The following is a 27344-nucleotide window of genomic DNA, read 5'->3' as shown; positions in this document are numbered from 1 at the left end:
AAAGAGTTAGAAACCGACTCCATGAGGATGTCTGAGTGCCCGACATCCACAGATGGGGATTGTGCTCACAGCTCAACACCATGCAGGATGCTTGGTATTTGCCACAGAACATCAGGATTGGCAAAATTTGCCACTGGCGCCCTGTGCTCTTCACAGATGAAAGCAGGTTCACACTGAGCAAAACCATATGCTGGTGCGGTTGGCCCTGGGTTCCTCCTAATGCAGGACAATGCCAGACCTCATGTGGCTGGATGTGTCAGCATTTCCTGCAAGATGAAGGCATTGAAGCTATGGACTGGCCTGCCTGTTCCCCAGACCGGAATCCGATTGAACATATCTGGGACATCATTTCTCGCACCCTCCACCAACGTCACGTTGCACCACAGACTGTCCAGGAGTTGGCGGATGCTTTAGTCCAAGTCTGGGAGGAGATCCCTCAGGAGACCATCTGCGGCCTCATCAGGAGAATGCCCAGGCATTGTAGGGAGTTCATACAGGCACGTGGAGGCCACACACACTACTGAGCATCATTTCCTTGTCTTGAGGCATTTCCACTGAACTTGGATTAGCCTGTAACTTAATTTTCCACTTTGATTTTGAGCATCATTCCAACTCCAGACCTCCGTGGGATATTATTTGCGATTAACGTTGATAATTTTTAGTTTTTGTTGTTCTCAACACTTTCCACTATGTAATGAATAAGAAATTCCAACTGGAATATTTCATTCAGTGATATCTAGGATGTGGGATTTTAGTGTTGCCTTTATTTTTTTGAGCAGTGTATCTTTCCTGGATCCCAGAAACTCACTCAACTTTTATGCACACACACTGATTACAAGCAAACAGGTCACAGGTGAGGATGTTACCTTTAGTAGCCATTCAAACCCATTTGTGTCAACTTCTGTGCATGATATCAGGTCAAAATCACCAGGGTAAGTGAACTTTTGATCAGAGTCATTTGGATGTTTGGGGTTGTCATTATGATTTAAAAAGAGAAAACAAAGTAGCGTATGTACTCGTGTATAAGCCGAGTGTTTCAGCACTTTTTTTGTGCTGAAAATGCTCCCCTCGGCTTATACACGAGTCACAGTCCCAGAAAGCCGTTGGGTGAGGGGAAGCAGCCAGTCACAGAGGCTGGAGCTGGCGGCTTCCAGCACTCATCATACTCACCTACCGGCGAGCCCTCGGTGCTGGCACTGCATCTTGTTCCGGCCGCCGGCGCCTGCAGCTCTTCCAGCCGAGCGAATAAGTGGCCCTGCTTATTAAGGTAATGAATATGCACGCCTCTCCACTCCAATAGGCGTGGCACACATATTCATTACCTTAATGAGCGGGGCCACGTGATCGCTCGAAAGGAAGAGCTGCTGGAACTAACCATGAGTGGAGAAAATATTTTGGTGTTATCATTCATATTCTCTGAAAAGGCCAAGAAAGCAAAAATTCTGCTGGGGTATGTAAACTTTTGAGCACAACTGTATACAGGGAGGGGGTGATATAGGGGAAAGGGCTCAGTCCAAGGTGGTACAAGGGGATGGGGGCTCAGTCAAGGGTAATACAGGGGGAGAGAGGCTCAGTCAGGGTGATACAGGAGGAGGTGGCGCAGTCAGGCATGATATGGGGGAGGGGGCTCAGTCACGAGGAATACGGGGGAGAGGAGCTCAGTCAGGGGGATACAGGGGGTAGTGGCACAGTCAGGGGTGATACAGGGGGATAGGGGCTCAGTCAAGGTGATACAAGGGGTGGTTCAGCAGGGGTGATACAGAGGGAGGTGGTGCAGTCATGGGGTGATACAGGGAGAGGGGGCGCAGTCAAGGGGTGATACAAGGGATAGGGTGCAGTCAGGGATGATATAGTGGGAGAGGTGCAGTAAAGGGAGATATAGGGGGAGGGGGCTCAGTCAGGGGTGATATAGGGGGAGGGAGTGCAGTCAGTCAGGGGTGAAAAGAGAGATGAGGTAATGGGGAGCTCATTCATCACAAAGTAACTTAGTCCCTCCCCCACTATCACCCCAGACTAAAGTCAGTCATGGGTAATACAGGGGAAGAGTGGCTCAGTCAGGGTGCTACAGGGGGAGGTGGCACAGTCAGGAATGATATAGGGGGAGAGGGGCTCAGTCAGGGTGATACAGGGGGATGGTTCAGCAGGGTGATACAGGGGGAGGTGGCACAGTCAGGGCTGATACAGGGGGAGGGTGTTGTGAATTCTGCTCTTGGGCTCCCTCCGGTGGTTGTTAGTGGTAGTGCTGTGGTCTCTGGATTATAGGCCGGGCAGGTGTTTCTGCTTATTGCAGCTCTATTAGGTATTTAGGTTTTTAGTATCCATCAATCCCTGCCAGTTGTCCATTGTATCTTGGAGGGATTGCATCTCTGTCTGGCTCCACTTGCCCTGCAGTCATTTCGGCTAAGATAAGTGCCCTGTTTTTGCTCTCTGTAGCACGTATGCAGTGTACTTTTATGTGCAGTGCAATCTATTGTGTTTTTGTCCAGCTTTGACTTGTTTGGATTTTTCAGTCATGCTGGTTTCTCTGGAGATGCAGATATACATCCTATGTCTTTAGTTAGATGTAGCATATTGTATCTTCTGCTGTGGATTTTTCTAGTGTTTTAATACTGACCGCTTAGAACTCTGTCCTATCCTTCCTATCTATCTAGAAGGGCCTCTTTTGCTAAACTCTGTCTTTTCTGCCTGTGTACGTATTTCCTCTTAAACTCACAGTCAATATTTGTGGGAGGCTGTCTATCCTTTGGGGCTCTGCTCTGAGGCAAGATAGGACTTCCCATTTCCATCTTTAGGGGTATTTAGTTCTCAGGCTGTGTCGAGGTGTCTAGGCCTGGATAGGTACATCCCACGGCTACTTCTAGTTGCGGTGTCAGTTTTAGGATTGCGGTCAGTACAGGTACCACCTACTCCAGCGATAGTCTCATGCGGCTTCAGGGTCACCGGATCACAACAGTACAACTGGCCCCCAACCCGAGTTAAATGCATCTCAGAAGAAGGGAAGAAAAGTCCTGAGCTATTTTTTTTTCTGTAGTCTGTTTTGTCTTTCCTTCCTCTTTTTCTCTGGGTGACTGAGGAGCTGTGTGCTAGCATGGATGTTCAGGGATTAGCTTCTCGTGTAGACCAGCTAGCTGCTAGGATTCAGGGTATTTCCGATTATATTGTTCAGACTCTGGTTTTAGAGCCTAAGATTCCTACTCTGGAGTTATTTTTTGGGGACAGGTCTAAATTTTTGAGTTTTAAAAATAACTGTAAACTGTTTTTTGCTCTGAAACCTCGTTCTTCTGGTGATCCCATTCAGCAGGTTAAAATTATTATCTCCCTGCTGCGTGGCGATCCTCAGGATTGGGCATTTTCCCTGGAATCTGGAAATCCTGCCTTGCTTAATGTAGAAGCCTTTTTTCAGGCTCTAGGGTTATTGTATAATGAACCAAATTCTGTGGATCATGCTGAGAAGATCTTGTTGAACCTGTTTCAGGGTCAAGAAGCGGCAGAATTATATTGTCAGAAATTTAGAAAATGGTCTGTGCTGACTAAATGGAATGAGGATGCTTTGGCGGCAATTTTCAGAAAGGGTCTTTCTGAATCTGTTAAAGATGTTATGGTGGGGTTTCCCCACGCCTATTGGTCTGAGCGATTCTATGTCTCTGGCCATTCAGATTGATCGGCGCCTGTGTGAGCGCAGAACTGTGCGCGCTGTTGTGTTGTCCTCAGAGCAGATGCCTGAGCCTATGCAGTGCGATAGGATTCTGTCTGGAGCTGAACGACGGGGATTCAGACATCAGAATGGGTTGTGTTTTTACTGTGGTGATGCCTCTCATGTCATCTCGGTCTGCCCTAAGCGTATTAAGACAATCTCTAGTTCAGTTACCATTGGTACCGTACAACCTAAATTTCTGTTATCTGTGACATTGATCTGCTCATTGTCGTCATTCTCTCTCATGGCGTTTGTAGATTCTGGCGCCGATTTGAATTTAATGGACTTTGAATTCGCTAGACGTTGTGGTTTCCCCTTGCAGTCTATGGAGAATCCTATTCCTTTAAGGGGCATTGATGCTACACCTCTGGCTAAAAATAAACCCCAGTTTTGGGCGCAGGTGACCATGTGCATGGCGCCAGCCCATCGGGAGGATTGTCGCTTTTTGGTGTTGCATAATTTGCATGATGCTATTGTGCTGGGTTTTCCATGGTTGCAGATACATAATCCGGTGTTGGATTGGAAATCTATGTCCGTGACTAGTTGGGGTTGTCAGGGAGTCCATGGTGACGTTCCTTTGATGTCAATCTCCTCTTCTCCCCCTTCTGAAATTCCAGAGTTCTTGTCTGATTTTCAGGATGTATTCAATGAGCCCAAGTCCAGTTCCCTTCCACCGCATAGGGACTGTGATTGTGCTATTGACTTGATTCCAGGTTGTAAGTTTCCTAAGGGCCGCCTTTTCAACCTGTCTGTGCCTGAACATACCGCTATGCGGACTTATATTAAGGAGTCTTTGGAGAAAGGGCATATTCGGCCATCGTCTTCACCATTGGGAGCAGGATTTTTTTTTGTTGCCAAGAAGGATGGCTCCTTGAGACCTTGTATTGATTATCGCCTCTTGAATAAGATCATGGTCAAATTTCAATACCCTTTGCCTTTGCTTTCCGATTTGTTTGCTAGGATTAAGGGGGCTAGTTGGTTTACTAAGATTGACCTTCAAGGGGCATATAATCTTATTCGTATTAAGCAGGGTGACGAATGGAAAACTGCGTTTAATACGCCCGAGGGTCGTTTTGAATACCTTGTGATGCCCTTCGGGCTCTCTAATGCTCCGTCTGTTTTCAGTCCTTCATGCATGATATCTTCCGGAATTATCTTGATAAATTCATGATTGTATATTTGGATGACATTTTGATTTTTTCCGATGATTGGGAGTCTCATGTGAAACAGGTCAGGATGGTTTTTCAGATCCTTCGTGACAATGCTTTGTTTGTGAAGGGGTCTAAGTGTCTTTTTGGAGTACAGAAGGTTTTCTTTTTGGGCTTTATTTTTTCTCCCTCATCTATAGAGATGGATCCGGTTAAGGTTCAGGCCATTCACGATTGGATTCAGCTCACGTCCGTGAAGAGTCTTCAGAAATTTTTGGACTTTGCTAATTTTTATCGCCGTTTCATTGCTAACTTCTCCAGTGTGGTTAAACCCCTGACCGATTTGACGAAAAAGGGTGCTGATGTGACGAATTGGTCTTCTGCGGCTGTCTCTGCCTTTCAGGAGCTTAAGCGTCGATTTATTTCTGCTCCGGTGTTGCGTCAGCCAGATGTTTCTCTTCCGTTTCAGGTGGAGGTTGACGCGTCTGAGATTGGGGCAGGGGCCGTTTTATCTCAGAGGAATTCTGATGGATCCTTGATGAAACCATGTGCCTTCTTTTCCCGAAAGTTTTCGCCTGCTGAACGTAATTATGATGTCGGCAATTGGGAATTGTTGGCTATGAAGTGGGCGTTCGAGGAATGGCGACATTGGCTTGAGGGAGCCAAGCATCGTATTGTGGTCTTGACCGATCATAAAAATCTGATTTACCTCGAGTCTGCCAAGCGGCTGAATCTTAGACAGGCTCGATGGTCTTTGTTTTTCTCCCGTTTTGATTTTGTGGTCTCGTATCTTCCGGGTTCTAAGAATATTAAAGCTGATGCCCTCTCTAGGAGCTTTTTGCCTGATTCTCCGGAGGTCCTTGAACCGGTCGGCATTCTAAAGGAAGGGGTGGTTCTTTCTGCCATCTCTCGTGATCTGCGACGGGTTCTTCAGGAATTTCAGGCTGACAAACCTGACCGCTGTCCAGTGGGGAAACTGTTCGTTCCTGATAAATGGACTAGTAGGGTGATTTCGGAGGTTCATTGTTCTGTGTTGGCTGGTCGTCCTGGTATTTTTGGTACCAGAGATTTGGTTGGTAGGTCTTTTTGGTGGCCTTCTTTGTCGCGGGATGTGCATTCTTTTGTGCAGTCCTATGGGACTTGTGCGCGGGCTAAGCCCTGTTGTTCCCGCGCTAGTGGGTTGCTTTTGCCTTTGCCGATCCCTGAGAGGCCTTGGACGCATATTTCTATGGATTTTATTTCAGACCTTCCTGTTTCCCAGAGGATGTCGGTTATCTGGGTGGTTTGTGACCGGTTTTCTAAGATGGTTCATTTGGTGCCTTTGCCTAAGTTGCCTTCCTCTTCTGATTTGGTTCCATTGTTTTTTCAGCATGTGGTTCGTTTGCATGGTATTCCGGAGAATATTGTGTCCGACAGAGGTTCCCAGTTTGTTTCTAGGTTTTGGCGAGCCTTTTGTGCTAAACTGGGCATTGATTTGTCTTTTTCTTCCGCATTTCATCCTCAGACAAATGGCCAAACCGAGCAAATTAATCAGACTTTGGAAACTTATTTGAGATGCTTTGTGTCTGCTGATCAGGATGATTGGGTGGCTTTCTTGCCATTGGCCGAGTTTGCCCTTAATAATCGGGCTAGTTCGGCTACCTTGGTTTCGCCTTTCTTTTGTAATTTTGGTTTTCATCCTCGTTTTTCTTTGGGGCAGGTTGAGCCTTCTGATTGTCCTGGTGTGGATTCTGTGGTTGACAGGTTGCAGCAAATTTGGGCTCATGTGGTGGACAATTTGGTGTTGTCTCAGGAGGAGGCGCAGCGCTTTGCTAATCGTCGTCGGTGTGTTGGTTCCCGGCTTCGGGTTGGGGATTTGGTCTGGTTGTCTTCCCATCATGTCCCTATGAAGGTTTCTTCTCCTAAGTTTAAAAAATCATATAAATAAACCCAACGAAACAATCTTTATTATTAAAAAGGCAACAATACCAACTCTAAGTGACAAAAAACAAAACCAAAACGTGTACCACCCAATAAAATTTATGGGAAAAAGCTAGCCATCCCTAGATAAACTCCTGGATTACCCCTACCTGCCAGCGGAGGTTGACACCCTAGGGGGGAGCGTATTGGCGCCCCCGCTCCAACGATGGCTGACCCTAGGGGCCCTAAGAGACCCTACAACCGCTAGTGAACCCCACTACCCAGATGCTAAGGGGCCACTCATGCTATACAGGCAGTAACTGTCCTAGGGAGAGCTAACACCCAGAAAAACTTTAAAAACAATGTGAGCACACAGGATCAGTCCGGTGTCTAGATAAGAAGATAGGTGCAGAAATTGGAAACCATTTGTGGTGGCTACTTAATGTACATATAGTACTCAGGTCCAGGATAGCCTGTAATCAGCAGGCCACTATTCTCAGTTCTTGGATACCATATAAGTAACATATAAATGACCTATCACTGTATCCACCCAGTCTGCTGTCACACATATAGTATTAGATGGGACTTGGAGGAACAAGCTGCAAGGTCTCTGCAGTAGACCTGATATTGATGTACACCATAATGGTACTGAAAAGCCACCACATTCATAGAAACATCCATACTCATCTGCAATATGCCATGCTTCCTACACCATCTGTCCTTATACATTAGCGCCTCAACGCGTTTCGCCTGCCTAGGCTCATCAGGAGGCTCTATACATTGATGTATTTGTGTCCCAGAAAAATATGACCATATACGGTGTAGGAAGCATGGCATATTGCAGATGAGTATGGATGTTTCTATGAATAGTGGCCTGCTGATTACAGGCTATCCTGGACCTGAGTACTATATGTACATTAAGTAGCCACCACAAATGGTTTCCAATTTCTGCACCTATATTCTTATCTAGACACCGGACTGATCCTGTGTGCTCACATTGTTTTTAAAGTTTTTCTGGGTGTTAGCTCTCCCTAGGACAGTTACTGCCTGTATAGCATGAGTGGCCCCTTAGCATCTGGGTAGTGGGGTTCACTAGCGGTTGTAGGGTCTCTTAGGGCCCCTAGGGTCAGCCATCGTTGGAGCGGGGGCGCCAATACGCTCCCCCCTAGGGTGTCAACCTCCGCTGGCAGGTAGGGGTAATCCAGTAGTTTATCTAGGGATGGCTAGCTTTTTCCCATAAATTTTATTGGGTGGTACACGTTTTGGTTTTGTTTTTTGTCACTTAGAGTTGGCATTGTTGCCTTTTTAATAATAAAGATTGTTTCGTTGGGTTTATTTATATGATTTTTTGCAGCTGAAAAAAACCCATAATCTATTAGATACGTGAGATTCTGAGATATTCTCCTAAGTTTAAGCCTCGGTTTATTGGTCCTTATAGGATTTCAGAGATTATCAATCCGGTGTCTTTTCGTTTGGCCCTTCCGGCATCTTTTGCTATCCATAATGTTTTCCATAGATCCTGTGTTGGTTGATGGGGAGTTGGAGTATGTTGTTGAGAAGATTTTGGATTCTCGTTTTTCGAGACAGAAGCTTCAGTACCTTGTCAAATGGAAAGGTTACAGCCAGGAGGATAATTCTTGGGTTTTTGCCTTTGATGTCCATGCTGCTGATTTGGTTCGGGCCTTTCATCTGGCTCGTCCTGATCGGCCTGGGGGCTCTGGTGAGGGTTCGGTGACCACTCTTCAAGGGGGGGTACTGTTGTGAATTCTGCTCTTGGGCTCCCTCTGGTGGTTGTTAGTGGTAGTGCTGTGGTCTCTGGATTATAGGCCGGGCAGGTGTTTCTGCTTATTGCAGCTCTATTAGGTATTTAGGTTTTTAGTATCCATCAATCCCTGCCAGTTGTCCATTGTATCTTGGAGGGATTGCATCTCTGTCTGGCTCCACTTGCCCTGCAGTCATTTGAACTCTGTCCTATCCTTCCTATCTAGCTAGAAGGGCCTCTTTTGCTAAACTCTGTCTTTTCTGCCTGTGTACGTATTTCCTCTTAAACTCACAGTCAATATTTGTGGGGGGCTGTCTATCCTTTGGGGCTCTGCTCTGAGGCAAGATAGGACTTCCCATTTCCATCTTTAGGGGTATTTAGTTCTCAGGCTGTGTCGAGGTGTCTAGGCCTGGATAGGTACATCCCACGGCTACTTCTAGTTGCGGTGTCAGTATTAGGATTGCGGTCAGTACAGGTACCACCTACTCCAGAGATAGTCTCATGCGGCTTCAGGGTCACCGGATCACAACAGGAGGGGCTCAGTCAGACAGGGGTTAAACATGGGGAGGGGGCTCAGTCATGGGTTATATAGGGAGAGGCGGCTCAGTCAGGGTGATGCAGGAGAGGGAGCTCAGTCAGTTAGGAGTGATACAGGGAGAGGCGGCTCAGTCAGGGGTGATATAGGGGAAAGGGCTCAATTAGGGGTAATACAGGGGGAGAGGGACTCGGTCAGGGTGAAACAGGGGGAGGTGTCACAGTCAGGTGTGTTACAGGGGGATAAAGGGGTGATACAGGGTGTGGTTCAGCAGGGAGTCATCTATCTCTATCTATCTCTCTCTGCTGCTTACACTGTAGGGGAGGGAGCGCATTATGAATGACAGCAGCTCATTAACTGAGCTATGCTGTACAGCCGGGGGGGGGGGGGAGAGGACACAAACAAAGCTAACACCGATTGGCTGCACTGCAGCCAATTAGTGTTAGCCTTATCAAGAGCTGCACCGCTCTCCCTGCTTGTTCAACATAGGGAAGAGCGGTGAGATAAAAAGCCATCAAGGAGCAACAGCACTCTTGTTACTTATAGATAGTGAGCCGCAGTCTGCAGCGGGCGGGCGTGTCAGCTGTGTTATCAGTTACGCTTGCACTGCTCTCTGACTAACCCTGGGAGGAACCGTAAGCAGGACGTCCTACCAGAGCCCATGTCTACTCCTTGCGGCTCCTCCCAGAGTTAGTCAGTGAGCAGTGATAACACAGCTGACATACACTATTTGTAAGTACAGAGCGCTCTTGTGTTCTGATGACTTTTTATGTCACCACTCCCCCCAGTAAGACAACCAGGAGAGTGGTCAGTTTGTGCATGGCAGGCTCATGTGAATTATGGTCACTGTAGCAGCATATTTCAGTGCCTGTGCCCACCAGAGAATCCTCCGGTGGGCTAGTCCAATCCTGCCTAAGGCCACTTTCCAGGTGGCAGCATGTCTATTTATCTTGTGGAGATGCAAGTCTCCGCAAGATAATTTCACCCGTACAGTGTATTGGACGTGATGAATCCGCACGGTTCAGTGATCACATGCGGATTCACCTGCGTTCAATAGCTGGCAGCGGACATGTGCTCTGTCCAAAGCACTGCCAATTCCTGAATGTGTTCACATACCCCAATACTTTGGTTCCTGCTGTTACATACAGACTTACAGAGTTGCAGAAAGCTCAGAAGGGACTAATTGAGATGTTACAAAAGGCCCAAGAAGATTACAGGTCAGTGACAAGGTTTAGCTTTCTACAAGAAATCTGAAAACGAACGTACACTACCGTTCAAAAGTTTAGGGTCACCTAGACAATTTTGTGTTTTCCATAAAAACTCATACTTTTATTAAACAAATGAGTTGCCAAATGAATTGAAAATCTAGTCTAGGCATTGACAATGTTTGTAAAAAAAAGATTTTTATTTGAAATAATAATTTTCTCCTTCAAACTTTGCTTTCGTCAAAGAATGCTCCCTTTGCAGCAATTACAGCATTGCAGACCTTTGGCATTCTAGCAGTTAATTTGCTCAGGTAATCTGGAGAAATTTCACCCCATGCTTCCAGAAGCCCCTCCCACAAGTTGGTTTGGCTTGATGGGCACTTTTTGCGTACCATATGGTCAAGCTGCTTCCACAACAGCTCAATCAATGGGGTTGAGATCTGGTGACCGCGCTGGCCACTCCATTACAGATAGAATACCAGCTGCCTGCTTCTTCCCTAAATAGTTCTTGCATAATTTGGAGGTGTGCTTTGGGTCATTGTCCTATTGTAGGATGAAATTGGCTCCAATCAAGCACTGTCCGCAGGGTATGGCATGGCGTTGTAAAATTGAGTGATAGCCTTCCTTATTCAAAATCCCTTTTACCTTGCACAAATCTCCCACTTTACCAGCACCAAAGCAACTCCAGACCACCACATTACCTCCACCATGCTTGATAGATGGTGTCAGGCACTCTTCCAGCATCTTTTCAGTTGTTCTGTGTCTCACAAATGTTCTTCTGTGTGATCCAAACACCTCAAACTTGGATTCATCTGTCCATAATGCTTTTTTCCAATCTTCCTCTGTCCAATGTCTGTGTTCTTTTGCCCATATAAATCTTTTCCTTTTATTAGCCAGTCTCAGATATGGCTTTTTCTTTGCCACTCTGCCCTAAAGGCCAGCATCCCGGAGTAGCCTCTTCACTGTAGACGTTGACACTGGTGTTTTGCGTGTACTATTTAATGAAGCTGCCAGTTGAGGACCTGTGAGGCGTCGATTTCTCAAACTAAAGTCTCTAATGCACTTGTCTTGTTGCTCAGTTGTGCAGCAGGGCCTCCCATTTCTCTTTCTACTCTGGTTAGAGTCTGTTTGTGCTCTCCTCTGAAGGGAGTAGTACACACCGTTGTAGGAAATCTTCAGTTTCTTGGCAATTTCTCGCATCGAATAGCCTTCATTTTCAAGAACAAGAATAGACAGTATAGTTTCACATGAAAGTTCTTTTTTTCTGGCAATTTTGAGAGTTTAATGGAACCAACAAATGTAATGCTCCAGATTCTCAACTAGCTCAAAGGAAGGTCAGGTTTATAGGTTCTCTAATCAGCCAAACTGTTTTCAGCTGTGGTAACATACTTGCACAAGAGTTTGCAAGGGTATTCTAACCATCCATTAGCCTTCTTACACAGTTAGCAAACACAAAGTACCATAAGAACACTGGAGTGATGGCTGTTGGAAATGGGCCTCTATACACTTATGAAGATATTGCATTACAAACCAGATGTTTGCCGCTAGAATAGTCGTTTACCACATTAACAATGTATAGAGTGTATTTCTGAGTCATTTAATGTTAGCTTCGTTGGAAAAAAAACTGTGCTATTCTTTCAAAAGTAAGGAAATTTCTAAGTGACCTTAAACTTTTGAACGGTAGTGTACGTCTTCCAAATTGGGTCAAAAATTCATAGGACCTTTTCGAATTTCTGCACAAATTAACCCAGTTGCTTTCCGTTTAAAACATCCTAACAGCCTTAAAATTCACCCTGTATTCCATGTATCCTTGTTCAAACCATTCGGTGCGAACCCATTGCCAGGTAGAACTCAGCCACCTCCTCCACCAGAAAAAGTCCATGGTGAAGAAAACTACATTGTGGATGAAATTCTGGACTCTAGAACAGAGGTGTCAAACTGCATTCCTCGAGGGCCGCCAACAGGTCATGTTTTCAGGATTTCCTTGTATTGCACAGGTGATAATTTAATCACCTGCACAGAATGATTCCAGCACCTTGTGGAATGCTAAGGAAATCCTGAAAACATGACCTGTTGGCGGCCCTCGAGGAATGCAGTTTGACACCTCTGCTCTAGAAGATTTAGAGTAATACTATAATATTTGGTGCAATAGAGGGGTTACGGACCAGAGCATAATTCTTGGGAGCTGGAGGACAACGTCCATGCACCCAGGCTTACAAGAGTTTTTCATCAGAGATATCCAGACAAGCCAGCGCCCATCCTGGAGGGAGTACTGTCAGGACTTGAACCCAACAGCTCTTGTGCACCAGGTGGCAGCTCTACACTCTGAACTACTCAGCTTGCTGGACAGTTCTGTGCTAACCCAGATTCTTGTACCTGTGTGGTTAAAGAGATGTCCGTGCTCTGGGGTGGTACTGTAGGTAGAGTCTTATATTGGTGCTCTAGGCCAGAGAAACCAAGGAAAGACCTGCCCACAGGCAGCCCCGAAGCACAGTCTGTCTCTATGATGAGGAACATGTTTGTGCTTTGGGGTGGGCAGGCCTTTCCTTGGTTTCTCTAGCCTAGAGCACTAAGATAACACTCTGCCCACAGTCCCGCCCCGGAGCACAAGCATCTCTTTAACTGAAAACTTCTAACTGTTAGAATCTGTTTAGTTTGTGACTATCCACCATTTTCTTGTGGAGTTCTGGTTGCTGGTCTTTTTCCTCTGGTGCTGGGTTTGTCTTGGGTCAGGTGTTTGAATCACTCTTTATTAACTAGCACCTGCCTCCCAGTCCTTGCTGGACAACAGTGTTAATCTGTTTGAACTCTAGCTTGGTGCTTTGCTTTGTGTTCTGTGTGTGTTATTTTTGCAGTGCTGGTACCTCTGGTTCTGCTAGCCTTAGTTTCTGTTTTCTATTGGTTTCTGCAGCCTTCTCTGTGTTTTCTATTAGGAGGCGACCGGTTTTTGTACCCAGTCCTTAGTTCTTTTAGGGAACCCCTTCCCTTTATCTATAGGTCTTCGTTTGAGATTAACCTAGGATCGTCGGTGGGTCTATTCGCAAGGAATGGGTCGCCCACTCTATCGTAGGGTTTCAGCCTAGTCATAGTGCAGGGTCAGTTTTCACCCTTCTACCTTAGTCCTGTGTTGCAGATCTGTAACACTAAGGGTACTGTCTCACAGTGGCACTTTTGTCGCTACGACGGTACGATCCATGACGTTCCAGCGATATCCATACGATATCGCTGTGTCTGACATGCAGCGGCGATCAGGGACCCCGCTGAGAATCGTACGTCGTAGCAGATCGTTTGGAACTTTCTTTCGTCGCTGGATCTCCCGCTGTCATCGCTGGATCGTTGTGTGTGACAGCGATCCAGCGATGCGTTCGCTTGTAACCAGGGTAAACATCGGGTTACTAAGCGCAGGGCCGCGCTTAGTAACCCGATGTTTACCCTGGTTACCAGCGTAAAAGTAAAAAACAAACAAACCGTACATACTCACATTCCGGTGTCCGTCAGGTCCCTTGCAGTCTGCTTCCCGCTCTGACTGACTGCCGGCCGTAAAGTAAGAGCAGAGCACAGCGGTGACGTCACCGCTGTGATCTGCTTTCACTTTACGGCGGCACTCAGTCAGAGCGGGAAGCAGACTGCAAGGGACCTGACGGACACCGGAATGTGAGTATGTACGGTTTGTTTTTTTTACTTTTACGATGGTAACCAGGGTAAACATCGGGTTACTAAGCGCGGCCCTGTGCTTAGTAACCCGATGTTTACCTTGGTTACCCGGGGCCTTCGGCATCGTTGGTCGCTGGAGAGCGGTCTGTGTGACAGCTCTCCAGCGACCACACAACGACTTTCCAACGATCACGGCCAGGTCGTATCGCTGGTCGTGATCGTTGGAAAGTTGCAGAGTGTGACAGTACGCTAACACTGATTATACCACAAGACGGATTTTTTCACCCCAGGTATCATTTTAATCAGTTTAACACTGCCAATCTGACAGTGACTGTAGTTTACTTAGCAGCATCCTGCTGACAGCTTTGCTTTAAGCATGTATAAATTTCACAATTTGTGCATAACTGAACCTTAACATGTGATATTTGAAACATTCATCTTCCACTCTGTTCTAACATTGGGATGTGTACTAAATATGGTTGAAAAACTGGATTGGCATAAATTGTGCTAAATCTGTCACTAAGATGCAACAAATATGGATTGGTGAAAAGGAATTAAGCATAGCAAAGATTTGTCAAAAATGACATCATCATTTTTGATAAACATAGATTTGTATTCAAGTTATTGGATCCTGTTCACCAAGACCGGCAATTCTCTCATAGGTGTTGAAGAGGGGCCTTGTTGAAGATGCTCCTGATTGATTAAGAGGCACACACCTCCCGATGAATCAGGAAAGGCACATTATGGTGTACGCCTCTGTGTTCGCCTCCCCACAAATTTACCAAATATGCTACTCAATGATCCATATTATACATAAAACGATTACTATGTCTAAGCATTTTCTAATTGTATGATTCTCAAAAAAAAGGCTCAACATTCAGTTCTATAAATCTTCAGGAAAATCTGAACAACAAATAAAGAGATGATCAGCCCCAGTGCACGATCTCATACCCCAGGCCTGGGTGAGGCTGGGTGTAGTCAAGGATTTCTTACCTTTTGGAAGAGCTGTATCTTGAACTGGATACTTGTCTGTCTGTTAAAAAATACAACACAAAAATTATTATGGCATACACAAATTCCACTTCTTAGTCTATAACCAGACCACGTGGAGGCTTCATGTTGTGATTTAGAAAAAAAAGTCAAAGATTTATGGTGGAGACAGAAAAAGTCATCTGGAATGTATTGTTAGGCCGGGGTCACACTTGCGAGTGCAGTGCGAGAAACTCGCGCGAGTCTCTCGCATCAATACCCGAGATTTCCGCCGGCACTCGGGACCGACGCGTGCGGCTTCATGTATTTATATGCAGCCACACACTCCGGTCCCGAGTGCCACCGGCAGTGCCGGGTATTGATGCGAGAGACTTGCGCAAGTTTCTCGCATTGCACTCGCAAGTGTGACCCCGGCCTTTGTTTTATTTTAGAGCCACTTTGTTGATTATGTTATGAAGATTTGAAAATAGATGTTTAAAAATATAACCTTTTTATTGGGACCATTCAGATCAGTGTATTCTATATCTGTGTCTGCAATACCCTGACAGAACATAGGCTGCTGTTATTTCCATCACCATCAAACCTGCCAAGAACTACCTCCAATAAAGGGAGTACTTCTAATTGTAAAGAAGAGAACACTATTCGAAAATATTCTGGTGATCTACTACAATAACAAGAGAAAAACTAAACTAGACCACTTAAGAGTTAACGGACATGTAATAAAACAGTAGACTCATAAAGTACAGTACATATGTAAAAAACATAGAGTATGTTCACACATAGCTTTTTGATGCTGTTTTAACGTATGAAAACCCACAACTATGGCCAGAAAACTGTGGCAAAAATTGTGATTGTTTTAAAGCAGTTTTTTTGGTACTTTTTTTTACAAACCCAATTTGATCTAAAGGGCTATGAGGTTTTTTTAGGAATTTTTTTTTGAGTGGAATCTCTCCAAATCCTTCTCAAAAAAGAAAAACTCTTCAAAAACTTTGAAAACTGTGCAAAAAGACTCTGTGTTCACATACACAATAAGAAAAAACTGCAGTAAAAATGCTGAAAGAATTGACATGTTGTGTTTTTTTAAATATTGCAACATAGGTTGAAAAACACAAGGAAAAATGCAACATGTGATTAAGATTTTGGAAATCTCATTGAGCTTCATGTTTCCCTAACACGCCACACACAAAAAATGCAACGAAAACTCTGTGTGTGAACAAATCCTTAGGCAAGCTGCAAACAATATGAAGCTCCTGTGCGGTGGACATTTTTGGATGTTTTTACCAGTATATAGCATTGTACAGGAGTGTATAATAAAACAAATCAATGATTGTTCTACCTACTGTTTCAAAGAGTAGTGTGCTAGGCTCAGTGTCCTCAACTGGTTCTTTGGCCTCATGATCTGCTGAGAAAACAATGTCAGATGAAACACCACAAAAATCAATGTTCATATGTTGGAATCATTACCAGAAACTTGTTCAATACTTATTCATGTAATTTCCTACAGCATTTAATAGTCATATCTACGGTAGCTAAACCAAGAACATATAGTAAGTACAGAAACTGAGGACTCTGCATCAGTCAACTAATAAATTATGTACAGCATTTGTTAAAAAGGATCTTGTATCTTGACACTTGAACCAAGTGTCATATTTGTCCTTATGTAGAACAACCAAGACATCATACAACTTGGGTTAAAGAGTCTAGATGGTCGTCTAGGAAATTGGGATTTCTTTTCCAAATTGACCACAGTTGTAAAAAAATGGAAATCATGACAGTCAACAGATCTTATTGTAAGTGGCACTAACACTGCGGATGCAACTAGGCGATGGCAACATGTTTCAGTGAAACTTTAGGATAGCTGACACTTGTTGTCCCAAGAACAGTTCACCCGTGTTTTGCTGCAAAGAGCTAGTAATCAGATATAATTAGGTTTTTGCAGGGAGCCATTGGCCAGACTCTTCCCTATGTAAACCCCTAACAGTCTGTCTCTAGCTGCCAGCATAAATTATACTTATTCTGGTTTATACTCATGTAACTCAGATCTGATTCAGCCTTTTTGATTCCTGTTACTGATCTCGGCATCCTCCTAACCACGTCTGATTTCTTATTTTGTCCCTATCTTTGACCTTCTGGAGATGATTCAGCTTGATGACCCTTCTCTCTGCCCTCTAATTGGACTGGTGAGCAGCCACTCAGTGGATATTACGAAGGCAGTCCTGCATGAGTCCAGTAAATTAAGGAATGTGTTGGGGAGTCTTTATTCAAATAAAGTAATTTTTCTGTGTGTTTTTTCTTATTACTGAGTTAGTAATGGGGGTGTCTGATAGACACCTCTCCATTATTAACCCCAGTACTTGATGCCAGCTGTGATTTTTGACACAAGATAGCAGACATCAACCCCAATACCCCGATTACCACCACAATAGTGCAAGCAGGAAGTGGATGCGCCAATTCTGGGGTGGCTGCAGTATGGTATTTTTACATTGGGAAGAGCCCAATAACCAGGGACCTTCCCAATCTGATAATATAAGCCCACCGCTGTCTGTTTTACCTTGGCTGGTTATCAAAAATAGGTGGGAACCCCTTTTTTGTCATTTATTTATTAGCTTAATATATGTACAGTAAACTACACACGCAAAGCACTAATTATATATCTCACAGATATCTATCTCTGTATTTGCAAGTAATGGTAAACTGACTGAACAGAGAACTAGTCTGAACTGGTGCATAACCAAAAACAACTTACATAGCAAATAGATTAATGGCTGCACTCAATTGTACTAAAGCAAATGAATGTGCTTTAATTTAATTTGCTTTAGAACAATTGAGTGCAGCCATTAATCTATTTGCTATCTCTGTATTTGCACATCTTTGACACCGAAACTTCAATCATTTATATTTTGTATTCTATTCCAGTACATGTCACATGGATGGTGCACACGTACATACGGACACGGATGACGCACACGTACATACAAACATGGATAGGTCCAGTACTGGAAATATCAGATCATGTAACGGGGCCTTAAAGGTGAAGGCCTGGTTTTTCTTGGGACCTGCGAAACAGAGTTGCTTGAGCATGTTGTCCATGGAAGCCCTTCCACCTAGACCTTGGAGCAGAATATATCTGGAGTGACTGAGGCTTCTGAACTACAAATAGTTCTACATATTCATTTGTATATAAATTCAAATACTGATTTCTCAGTAATGGAGGAACAGACTGGCTATGTAAAGCTACTGTTGGACTTGTCTTTGAAAGAGCTACATGCACATATAAGTAGGTGTAAAATCCTGGAGACAGATTCCCTTTAGGGCTCCTGCAGACATGCGTATTTGCTGTACGAGCACAATCCAACAAAACATCGGATTGCACTCGGACCAATGTTAGTCTATGGAGCCGTGCACATGTCCGATTTTTTTCCCTTGGACATACACTGTTTTGGGGAAAAAATTGCTGCATGCCTGAGTTTGGTCCGATATTCGGATCGCACTTGACCATGCAAGTCTAGGGGTACGTGGGAAACATCTGCATGCATTTGGAGATTTTTTTTCTCCATCTTCTGGTCATCAGAGAGAATCGGATCACTCTATGATCATACTCTGAACAAACTCTGATCAGTTTGTCATTTTCATAACTGATCCGAAGACAAAAAATATCGTTGTGCGCACCTACCCTTCATTGAAGTTTATTACTGAATTGCAAGGAAAATTTGAAAAGTTACAACAAATATGACCCCACTAATTACAACACCCCATATTTCTACCGCACCCTGCTGTTTGAGGAAAGTTTTATTTAGCTTTTTATTTTACGCAGAATCAAAGATTTATATGTTTGATTTTGACTTTTATTGGCACCTTTCAGTGAAACATAGTAGCATAGTCATAAATGCCACATTGAAAGATGGTAATTTGCTCTTATATATGATAAATATTGAGTAGTAAAATGAGTCATACTATGAATCATTCATTTACATTACAGTCAGGAAACATCCTGTCCTGATTTTTGGGTACCGATCACATACAACACAATGCACTCCATGGCCAAAGCTGTACAAAGAACATCACATCTAAATGTGGCTTGTGGTACATTTCATGTTATCATGATTTTATGCATGGGTGGGTGTAGGGATTGTTTAAGATTGAAAACATAGTTCTCCTACAATAAAAAATGGGTGGAATTTCCTCCTCTAGAATTCCACTGTCTGATATAACATTAAAAGGTATTTTCATCTCCAAGATCCTTGACTTAACGAGAGTACCCGAGCACCCCAATGCCCGATCGAGTATCAAACACTGATGAGCACGCTCGCTCATCACTAATGAGGAATCATCACTTCAGGCCTTATTCATACATCAGTATTTTTGGTATTTCATCAAGCTCATGGTCAGTATTCCATCAGTATTTGTAAGTGAATACCAGGACCAGTCATAAAACACAGAAGAGGTGTGAACCTTTCATTTATGTTTTTCTTCCTGTAGGTTCCTCCACTGGTTTTGGCTTCCAAATACTGATGTGATATTAAGGTCTAAGGCTATGTTCACGCGATGCGGTTTTCGCTGCGGATCCGCAGACGTTTTCCATGCAGGGTACAGTACAATGTTACCCTATGGAAAACGAAATCCGCTGTGCCCACTATCCTTTTTTCGGCATGAAAATCCGCGCTGATTTTCTGCGGAAAAAAAGAAGTACCATGTCTATTCTTTCTGCGGATTCCGCTCCTGTCTTCCAACAGCACCAATAGGAAAGTGCAGTTGGAAACCCGCAGTGGAATCCGCAGTAGAAAAAGGACTGAAAACCGCAGTGAAAACCACCGCAGGTTTTGCACTGCGGTTTTCACAAAACAGGACCTGAAAAATCCGCAGCAAAAAAAGGATCGTGTGAACAAGCCCTAAGAGCCGAGTGGAGGTGAGCTCTGCCCTACCAATGTACCATTATTCATAGTAATCTCAGGTATGTGGGAAGACACTCTAATATGAAAATCCAATGCATGTACTCATCTACATCATCATCATCAGCTACATGGCGCACTCTGATACCTGTTAAATGAGCTGCAGACAAGGACAGGTAAGTTGTGGTCACTATATAGGTGCTCCAAAACTGCAACAAACTCCCCTGCATGAACAAGACCTAAAAGCTTGCTTAACAATGGCTAACATGTTAATAAACTTTCATCTTGATTTTTCATATTTAGCAAGCACATACAGTATAATGCCAGCATATCAGTCAGAGTCTGAGTACTGAGACCCCCTCTCATCGCGCTATAGACCACTGACAAATGTGCAGCTCAGCAGACAGGAGTGCACACAAAGCGGAGTATGGATTACTTACAGCCTATGTTTCTATTGAATCAATATCCTGGGCTGTGTGCACTCCTGTCTACTGAACTGCACATTTCATGGGGGTCTATTGCACCATTATCAAACAATTCAAATGCCTGCTAAATATTAAAAATCAAGCATAAAGTACGGAAGGCTGCATATCCATCTTTTCATCATTATGACATCCTTTTTCCGGGGCTGGGCTGGTCTCTGTTCTGCCAGCTTGCCACGTTCTTCATTTTCAATGCACACTGACAGTGCGCTATCTTGCTGGCTCGTCACTTCTGTTTAGACTTATTGTTGGAGCGCACTGTCACTGCGCAATCAAAGGAATATAGTACTGTGAACATAATGAGCATGTGCTGGAATTGACAACCGATGATGCTCAGTGGAGCAGGGACTAGCCTAGCCCCCTGAAACGAATGTCACTGATGGTGTTTCTTTTCAGGATGGAAACAAAAGTTGTGGCAGTGACGGCAGCCCCGGCCCCCTGATGACATCTTGTTTGAGCATTCGATCCGAGCAAGCACTACGGATTCTCAAATGAAATGTCATTGGGACAGAAGTAAAAATAACAAACAAACTGAAAGATAGACCAGAAAGAGAACAGTCAAGAATTTATAATTGAAGTGTATTGGAAAAGTGATTACCGTAGATTAATAAATTAAATAGACATTTAGCATGAAATTCAAATTCACCCCTTTAAGATTTTTAGATCTTCTATAATACATAAGAGGTAGGTTGGGGAGAGTCAATGCTGCCACTTATGGGACTGATTGCCCCAGTATAGTCCAGTTACCTGTAACGATATTAGCTATTGGTTTACTAATGTTCGTAAAAATGGAAACAAATGGATTTCTGTCTTTCACGGTTATTCCTCTCCAAGAACATTCACAGATCACGTCTATTTGGGCTTAAGCCTTTTTGTGTCTGTATTAGAATTAATTGTGTTGGGAACAGTCATTTAAAAACTCAGAACATTTGGAGTGGCGATAGCGCATTCCCGCCACTGCTCCATTCACACCGGAGATTTTGGGCCTTCTGTTCTCGGGATTGGTCAGAGTCTCCACAGCTGGATCCCAGTGATCATACGTTCCTCAAGTGTTGCTCATGGCACAACTTCTTTAAGTTTGTACTCTTATTAATACAGATATAGAAAATGTCTGCGGACAGGGGGATAAAAGATGGCCCATTTCAGTTTTTGTGCAATTTTTTTTAATATTCTCATGACAAAGACCACCGCTATATACTCTGATAGGATAAAGCACTAGATATGTGTGAACTAGCTGCTTTCAACACACAAGAGACAAGTTTCTGTCTTTCAAAAATTTGCTATGACGCCCGCAGCTTTTAGTTACACCCATGTTATTATGTGGGATATTAATAAAACGTTAATCATTTGAACTCCATTAAGCCGTAAATTGTACTAGTTCTGTGTTGTGGTGGAGGAATCAGCCTGTTGGCACTCTTAACTTTCATTTTTTCCCTCGTTAAGAAAGTATGTGATTGACAGGCATTGTCTTCAATGACTTGTGCTGAAAAGCTCTTTCCTCGTAATTAAAATAGTTCACCTAGACTGCACACACTTGCACTTGACCCTGTCCATGACTACTTGAACCCTTCCTTTTTCTCTTACCTTTTTGTCTGTAGTTGACTTTGAAGTCTGAAAGGATAAAGCATGAAATGTATCTTGTGCATTTTAGAAATAGCTAGGCATTTAATTTATATAGCTTCCCATAGCCAGGTGTCTGACCAATTAGACCCCGGGCAAGATCTGCTCCCATCTACATTCAGGTCATTTGACACAAGATGAGGTTTTAATACTAGTGCATAGGATAGTCCCGATTGGGGTTCACCTTGTAGCGGTGGGATGGTTTTTACATTTTTTTGGTCAAAAGCAGCGTTTAATAAGTACCCTATATTATTTATACTGTATGTACTATTACTATTTACTTACTCACTGCAGGGTATATGCTCATTTTGTTTCTATCTTAGGTTTTACCTATTAAATGGCCACAGTGTGAACACGCTCTTATAAGTAGTATGCATATCAACTTAGCTCCGGCTCATTTCTTTAATTTCATTTTAGAAAGAAGTACATTATATCCTTACCACACCAGCATTAACATATGACGAATCATACTAAGTAGTAGATTCTTACTTCTAGAGGATGTCCAAGCATGAGGCTTGATTTTTGAGCATATCGCACAATAGCTCTAATAGATTGAAGTCTGCGGATATCATCCTAGTGCAGTGTGAGTCCCATGGACGCAGGCAATTGAGGAGATGGAGAAATTTTCCTTTCTCCATCTCCTCCGCTGCTTTACGCACTATAGGAGCTTTTTGCCATTAAAATCAATCAGTAGCTTAATTCAGAGTATTTAATCATTTTTATGTGGACTTTGCAGAAGAATCTCTTTCTAAATCCTTGGTTAAAAATCTCTGTATGGGTGGACCATTAGAGCACTGATTGGTGGTAGGTCCTGTAAGTAAAATCTGAACTTCTCAGACATTTATGGTATATACTTTCAGCACACCACAAATGTCACAAAAGCTAGTTCCATATTTTAGTATTATTGTGGCGCTTGGGATTGGTTCAGTATAACAACGTGGCTATTGGACTAAAATAGGTTTCGCTAGCCTGCCTTAAAGGATTAGCATATATATGACACTTACCATAGGTCACCATATTATTTGGTGATGTTGCCAGTAATTTTGGCACCCTGTATCTCCACACCAAAGTATACAAAATAAAATCAGGAAAAAAGGTTTTTATCTATATTCCTGCTTGTTTGTGCAAGAATGTACAGTTTTTAAGGTCAACAGTAGTGAAAGGTCTTCTTTAATGATATATATTCTGAAATGTCCTTCTGTATATATTCGAGAAGTTTTAGCCAACTTTTGACAACCAGGCAAAGTAATTTAATTTTATCCTTTTTAATCCAACCTCTATCATAATACTATGTAAGGTTCTAGCAGGTACGAGGAATGTAGTGACAGGCGGGAGACAGAGCAAGAGTTAACTGGTTCTTCATAATTAAACAATTCAGCGATTACTCTCCGCACAGGGAGAATGGGGAACAATATGCAAAACAACAGATGAGTGATAACGGCAACAGGGTAATAGCCGAGGGACAAGTAAAACAAAATTAACTTATCAGTCTCTGGTTCCTGGACGGTGGAGGCTAGAAAATCACACAATGGCGCCGTAAGTGGCATGAGAAGTCTCTGATCCGGTCTTGGAAATAGTTGAAACACTGTCTCTGCAAGGAGGTGAAGTATCGGGTCCTTCCCGCACGTGGTCTCCTGTCCTTGAAATGGGGAGCTGTCCACGAGGAAATTCGCAGCACCACTGGTGAAGTGCACCATTCAGAAGAGCAGGCCACAACATCACTCCCGCACTCAGTGTGCACCGAGGGATCTGCACTGCGCGGTACATCTGTGGATGTCTGAGGCACAGTCCAGCCAGCACTCTCGGAGTCAAAGGGCAGCGTGTAATTGTCTCTTAAGGAAGCAAGGTCTGTCTGAGCGGGGACCGTAGTCAGGTCAAGCTGCTCTGTCATTTGGCGTCAGCCAGCGGAGAGAGAGTCAACCTTCTCCGGTCGCACAGGCTGAGTATCCACCAAAAGTCACGTCTTCCTGCATCACTTGATACATGTTCTTTTCCCATCGATTCTCCAGTTTGTCTTGAGGACGCCTATTTCGTACTAAGACACGGTCTCCAACCTGAAGTTCTGTTGCCCGCAGAGTAGTTCTCTCAACATGCTCCACCTCTCGAAGCTTGGCCTGTACCAACCGATGTAAAGTGTTATGATCTGGTGGCCTAGGAGCAGCATGGACGAGCTCTGGAGTAGGTGGCCTCTATACTGACCGCAGACCCTGAACTTAAAACCGCAACTATAAGTAGCCGTGGGATGTTCCTGTCACTCCCTCGACACCTCGTCACAGCCGGAGGACTAATTACCCCTAAAGAAAGAAACAGGAAAACTATCTTGCCACAGAGAAAATCCCCAAAGGAAAGACAGCCTCCCACAAATATTGACTGTGAGAGGAGAGGGAAATTACAAACGCAGACTGAAAACAGAATTTAGCAAAGGAGGCCACGCTACCTAGAAAGAAAAGACAGGACAGAGTACTGTGCGGTCAGTATTAAAATACTACAAAATCCACCACAGAGAATACAAAAATCTCCACACCTAACTAAAGGCATGGAGGGTAACTCTGCGACTCCAGAGCTTCCAGCTTGGCTGAATAAATCCTTACACAGACAAAGCTGGACAAGAAAAAACATAGCAATTCACTGAACTATAAAGTCCACCGCATGTGGACTGCAAAAACAAAGCCAGGACTTATCTTTAATGATTTGGACAATCCAGCAGGAGAAACCAAGCAGAGATGTGAATCCTCCAGAAAAACAATGGACAACTGGCACTCACTAAAGGGTGAAGCCAGACTAAATAGCCCTGTCCAAAGTGGAAGCACCTGATGACTGCTGTGAAGGACAAACAGCAGCACTACCACTTATAACCACCAGAGGGAGCCCAAGAGCAGAACCCACAACAGAATTCACAACAGTAAAGTCTGCAGGCGATGACGATCTTCACTAACCCAGGAGGACACCCCGTCAATGGGTAGTCCTCTTCTGGATCCAATTCCAGCTCTGTGATCCCCTTTCCATCCCAGCCGAATAAGAGGGAATATGGGGTAAACCCCGTAGTTCAGTGCACTCGGTTGTTATATATCCACACCATCTCTGACACATACTCAGGCCACCGGGCTTTCCGGTCTTCTTCCAAAGTTCTCAACATTTAAATTAACATCTGACTGAACCGCTCACAGGTGCCCTTTCTGATATGGTCTGGTGCGGGATTTCTCAATCCGGTACATGCAATGCAACTCTTCCATTACTTTTCCTAAGAAACAGGCTCCCTGGTCAGAATGAATCCGTCTCGGACATCCATAGAGATGGATGAAGTTCTTACAGATTGCATGTGCAGCGGATTCCGCAGTCTGGTCCCGGATTGGAGTCACAATGGCAAATTTTGTGAAGTGGTCCACCATCACCAGGCAATGTTCATAACCCTGATAGGCAGGCCCAATGGTCAGGTAGTCTATCATTAACAGATCTAGGGGGGCGGGCGTCACAATGGGCTGTATGGAGGCTCTCTGCTCTGGCGGTTTAGCCAACTCACATGTCCGGCATGTCCTACAAGCCTCTTCCACTGCCATCTTTAGCTGAGGATGATAAATGAACCACTGTAACCAGTGAAAAGTTTTTTCCTGGCCAAAGTGTGCTCCTCTTTCATGTGCTGCAGTAGCAATCTCAGAAAGTAGCGTTGCTGGAACTATGACTTGCCAGGTCTCACTTAGCTCAGTTTGCAGTTGCACTTTCTGGTACAGTAATCCATTCTTCATCCCGCTGCCGAAGAATTCGCAGTCCCTCCGGGGATAGAGTGTTCTTCTCCATCGAACTGGGTAGTCTCTTGGAGGTCGCACATCGTCTCAGCAGGGCAAGCTCACTGTCTTTTGCTGCAACCAGACCCACTCATACCGAAATTGTCCCAAGATGCCCTCCTAGGTCACAGCTTGTACCTGCTCCTGCATCGCCACCACCATCCTGGCGGGTCCTAGGAATCTGGGGATTTCCTCATCTTCCAGCTCCTCATCCCTGTCCCGCTCAGGTTTAGTATGTCTTATCCTAGATAGGGAATCAGCATGAGTGTTTTCCGCTCCCCTTTTTTAAGAAATGTTGTACCAAATCTTCGCCATTCTAGCTCCCAGCCTCGCACTTTCTAGGTGGGCCAACGGATTGTTGTCAGTGCGTACCAGGACTTCAGCACCGGACAAGTATTCCGTGAATCTCTCCGTCATAGCCCACACCAACACCAGCAGCTCCAACTTAAAAGAACTGTAATTGTCCGTATTACGTTCAGAATCATGAATGGATCGACTTGCATAAGCGATCACCCTCTCTTTCCTGTCCTGCACCTGTGACAACACAGCCCCAAGTCCCAGCAAACGCCCGTCGGTGTGGAGAATAAATGGCTGAGAAAAGTCTGCATAAACCAACACAGGAGCCTCTGTTAGTGCCCTCTTCAGATCTTGAAAAGCTTCCTCCTGAGGCTCCTTCCAACAAATTTTCGAATTCTTTGCACCCGAGGGCACTCCTTTCAGCAGCTCCAGTAGTGGCCTAGCTCGGCGGGCAAAACTTTTCACAAATCGGCGGTAATATCCGGTCAGTCCCAGGAACGCCCGGACATCCTTCACTGTCTCTGGGGTAGGCCAATCCTGTATCACAGCGATCTTTTCTCTGGATGGTTTCACCCCTGGAGTGGAAACCACATGGCCCAAGTATTCAATCTGTGTTCGGAACAAATTACATTTTTGAGGTTTCACTTTAAGTCAGTGCCTCTGAAGATGACTCAGTACCTGTTCTAATCGTTTGAAATGTTCCTCAAACGAAGCAGGGTAGCTTAAAAATTCAAATCTCTCAGACACCTCGCCATGAGACGTTGAAAAGTTCCAGGAGCGTTGGCCAAGGCGAACAGCATCTGGTTGAACTCAAACAGGCCCATAGGTAGAATGAAAGCTGTCTTCGCTCGATCTTGTTCTGACATAGGAACTTGCCAACAGCCTCGGGTGAGGTCTAATGTGGAAAAAAATTGGCTTTTCCCAGCGCAGACAGGCATTCCTCAATCCTGGGCATTGGGTATGAATCTCTCACGGTACAGGCATTAAGTTAAGTAATCCACACAAAAACAGAGGGTCCGGTCTCTATTCTGCACCAGCACTATTGGAGCGGCCCATGGACTCTGTCAGGACTCTAAACATTTTGATTACCTTTTGTGCATTACTGCCCTTTTCCAAGATGGCGTCTTTGATCTCATGTGCACTGTGTCTTCCTGCTATATAACTCCACCCCAGCTTTTAGTCTGTGCTAGAGTATTCTGCCTTGCATCCAGCTCCACCCTGGCGACTCCCTGGCTTTGCACCTGCACCTGCGAACCTGTGTGGAGATCCTGCTACTCATCTCTAAGTTTCTGCTGCATACATCGGTTTCCAGTAATCCTCCATCTGGCTGCTTGTGTTTGTTTCCATCTGCATTTGCTGGACATGTAAGCTGTTGCTGCTCTGCTTA

The 27344-nt window shown here is 44.4% G+C and overlaps 1 protein-coding gene across 1 annotated transcript in view; it reads right to left on the bottom strand.

The window, feature by feature from the left end:
• Positions 1-16335, bottom strand: part of EDARADD (EDAR associated via death domain) — a 47718-nt gene extending 31383 nt beyond the window's left edge. The window contains exons 1-2 of the mRNA XM_077281456.1: positions 16228-16335; positions 14891-14930 (exon numbers count right to left, since the gene is read on the bottom strand). Coding sequence (XP_077137571.1) covers positions 14891-14930; positions 16228-16335 — 148 coding nt within the window. The remainder of the gene's footprint in view (positions 1-14890; positions 14931-16227) is intronic.
• Positions 16336-27344: the final 11009 nt, after the last annotated feature.

The sequence above is a fragment of the Ranitomeya variabilis genome, chromosome 2 (genome assembly GCF_051348905.1).
Source record: "Ranitomeya variabilis isolate aRanVar5 chromosome 2, aRanVar5.hap1, whole genome shotgun sequence".
NCBI classification, from domain to species: Eukaryota; Metazoa; Chordata; class Amphibia; order Anura; family Dendrobatidae; genus Ranitomeya; species Ranitomeya variabilis.
Note: the sequence above shows the minus strand (reverse complement) of the source record. Positions and strands in the feature narration are given on the sequence as shown.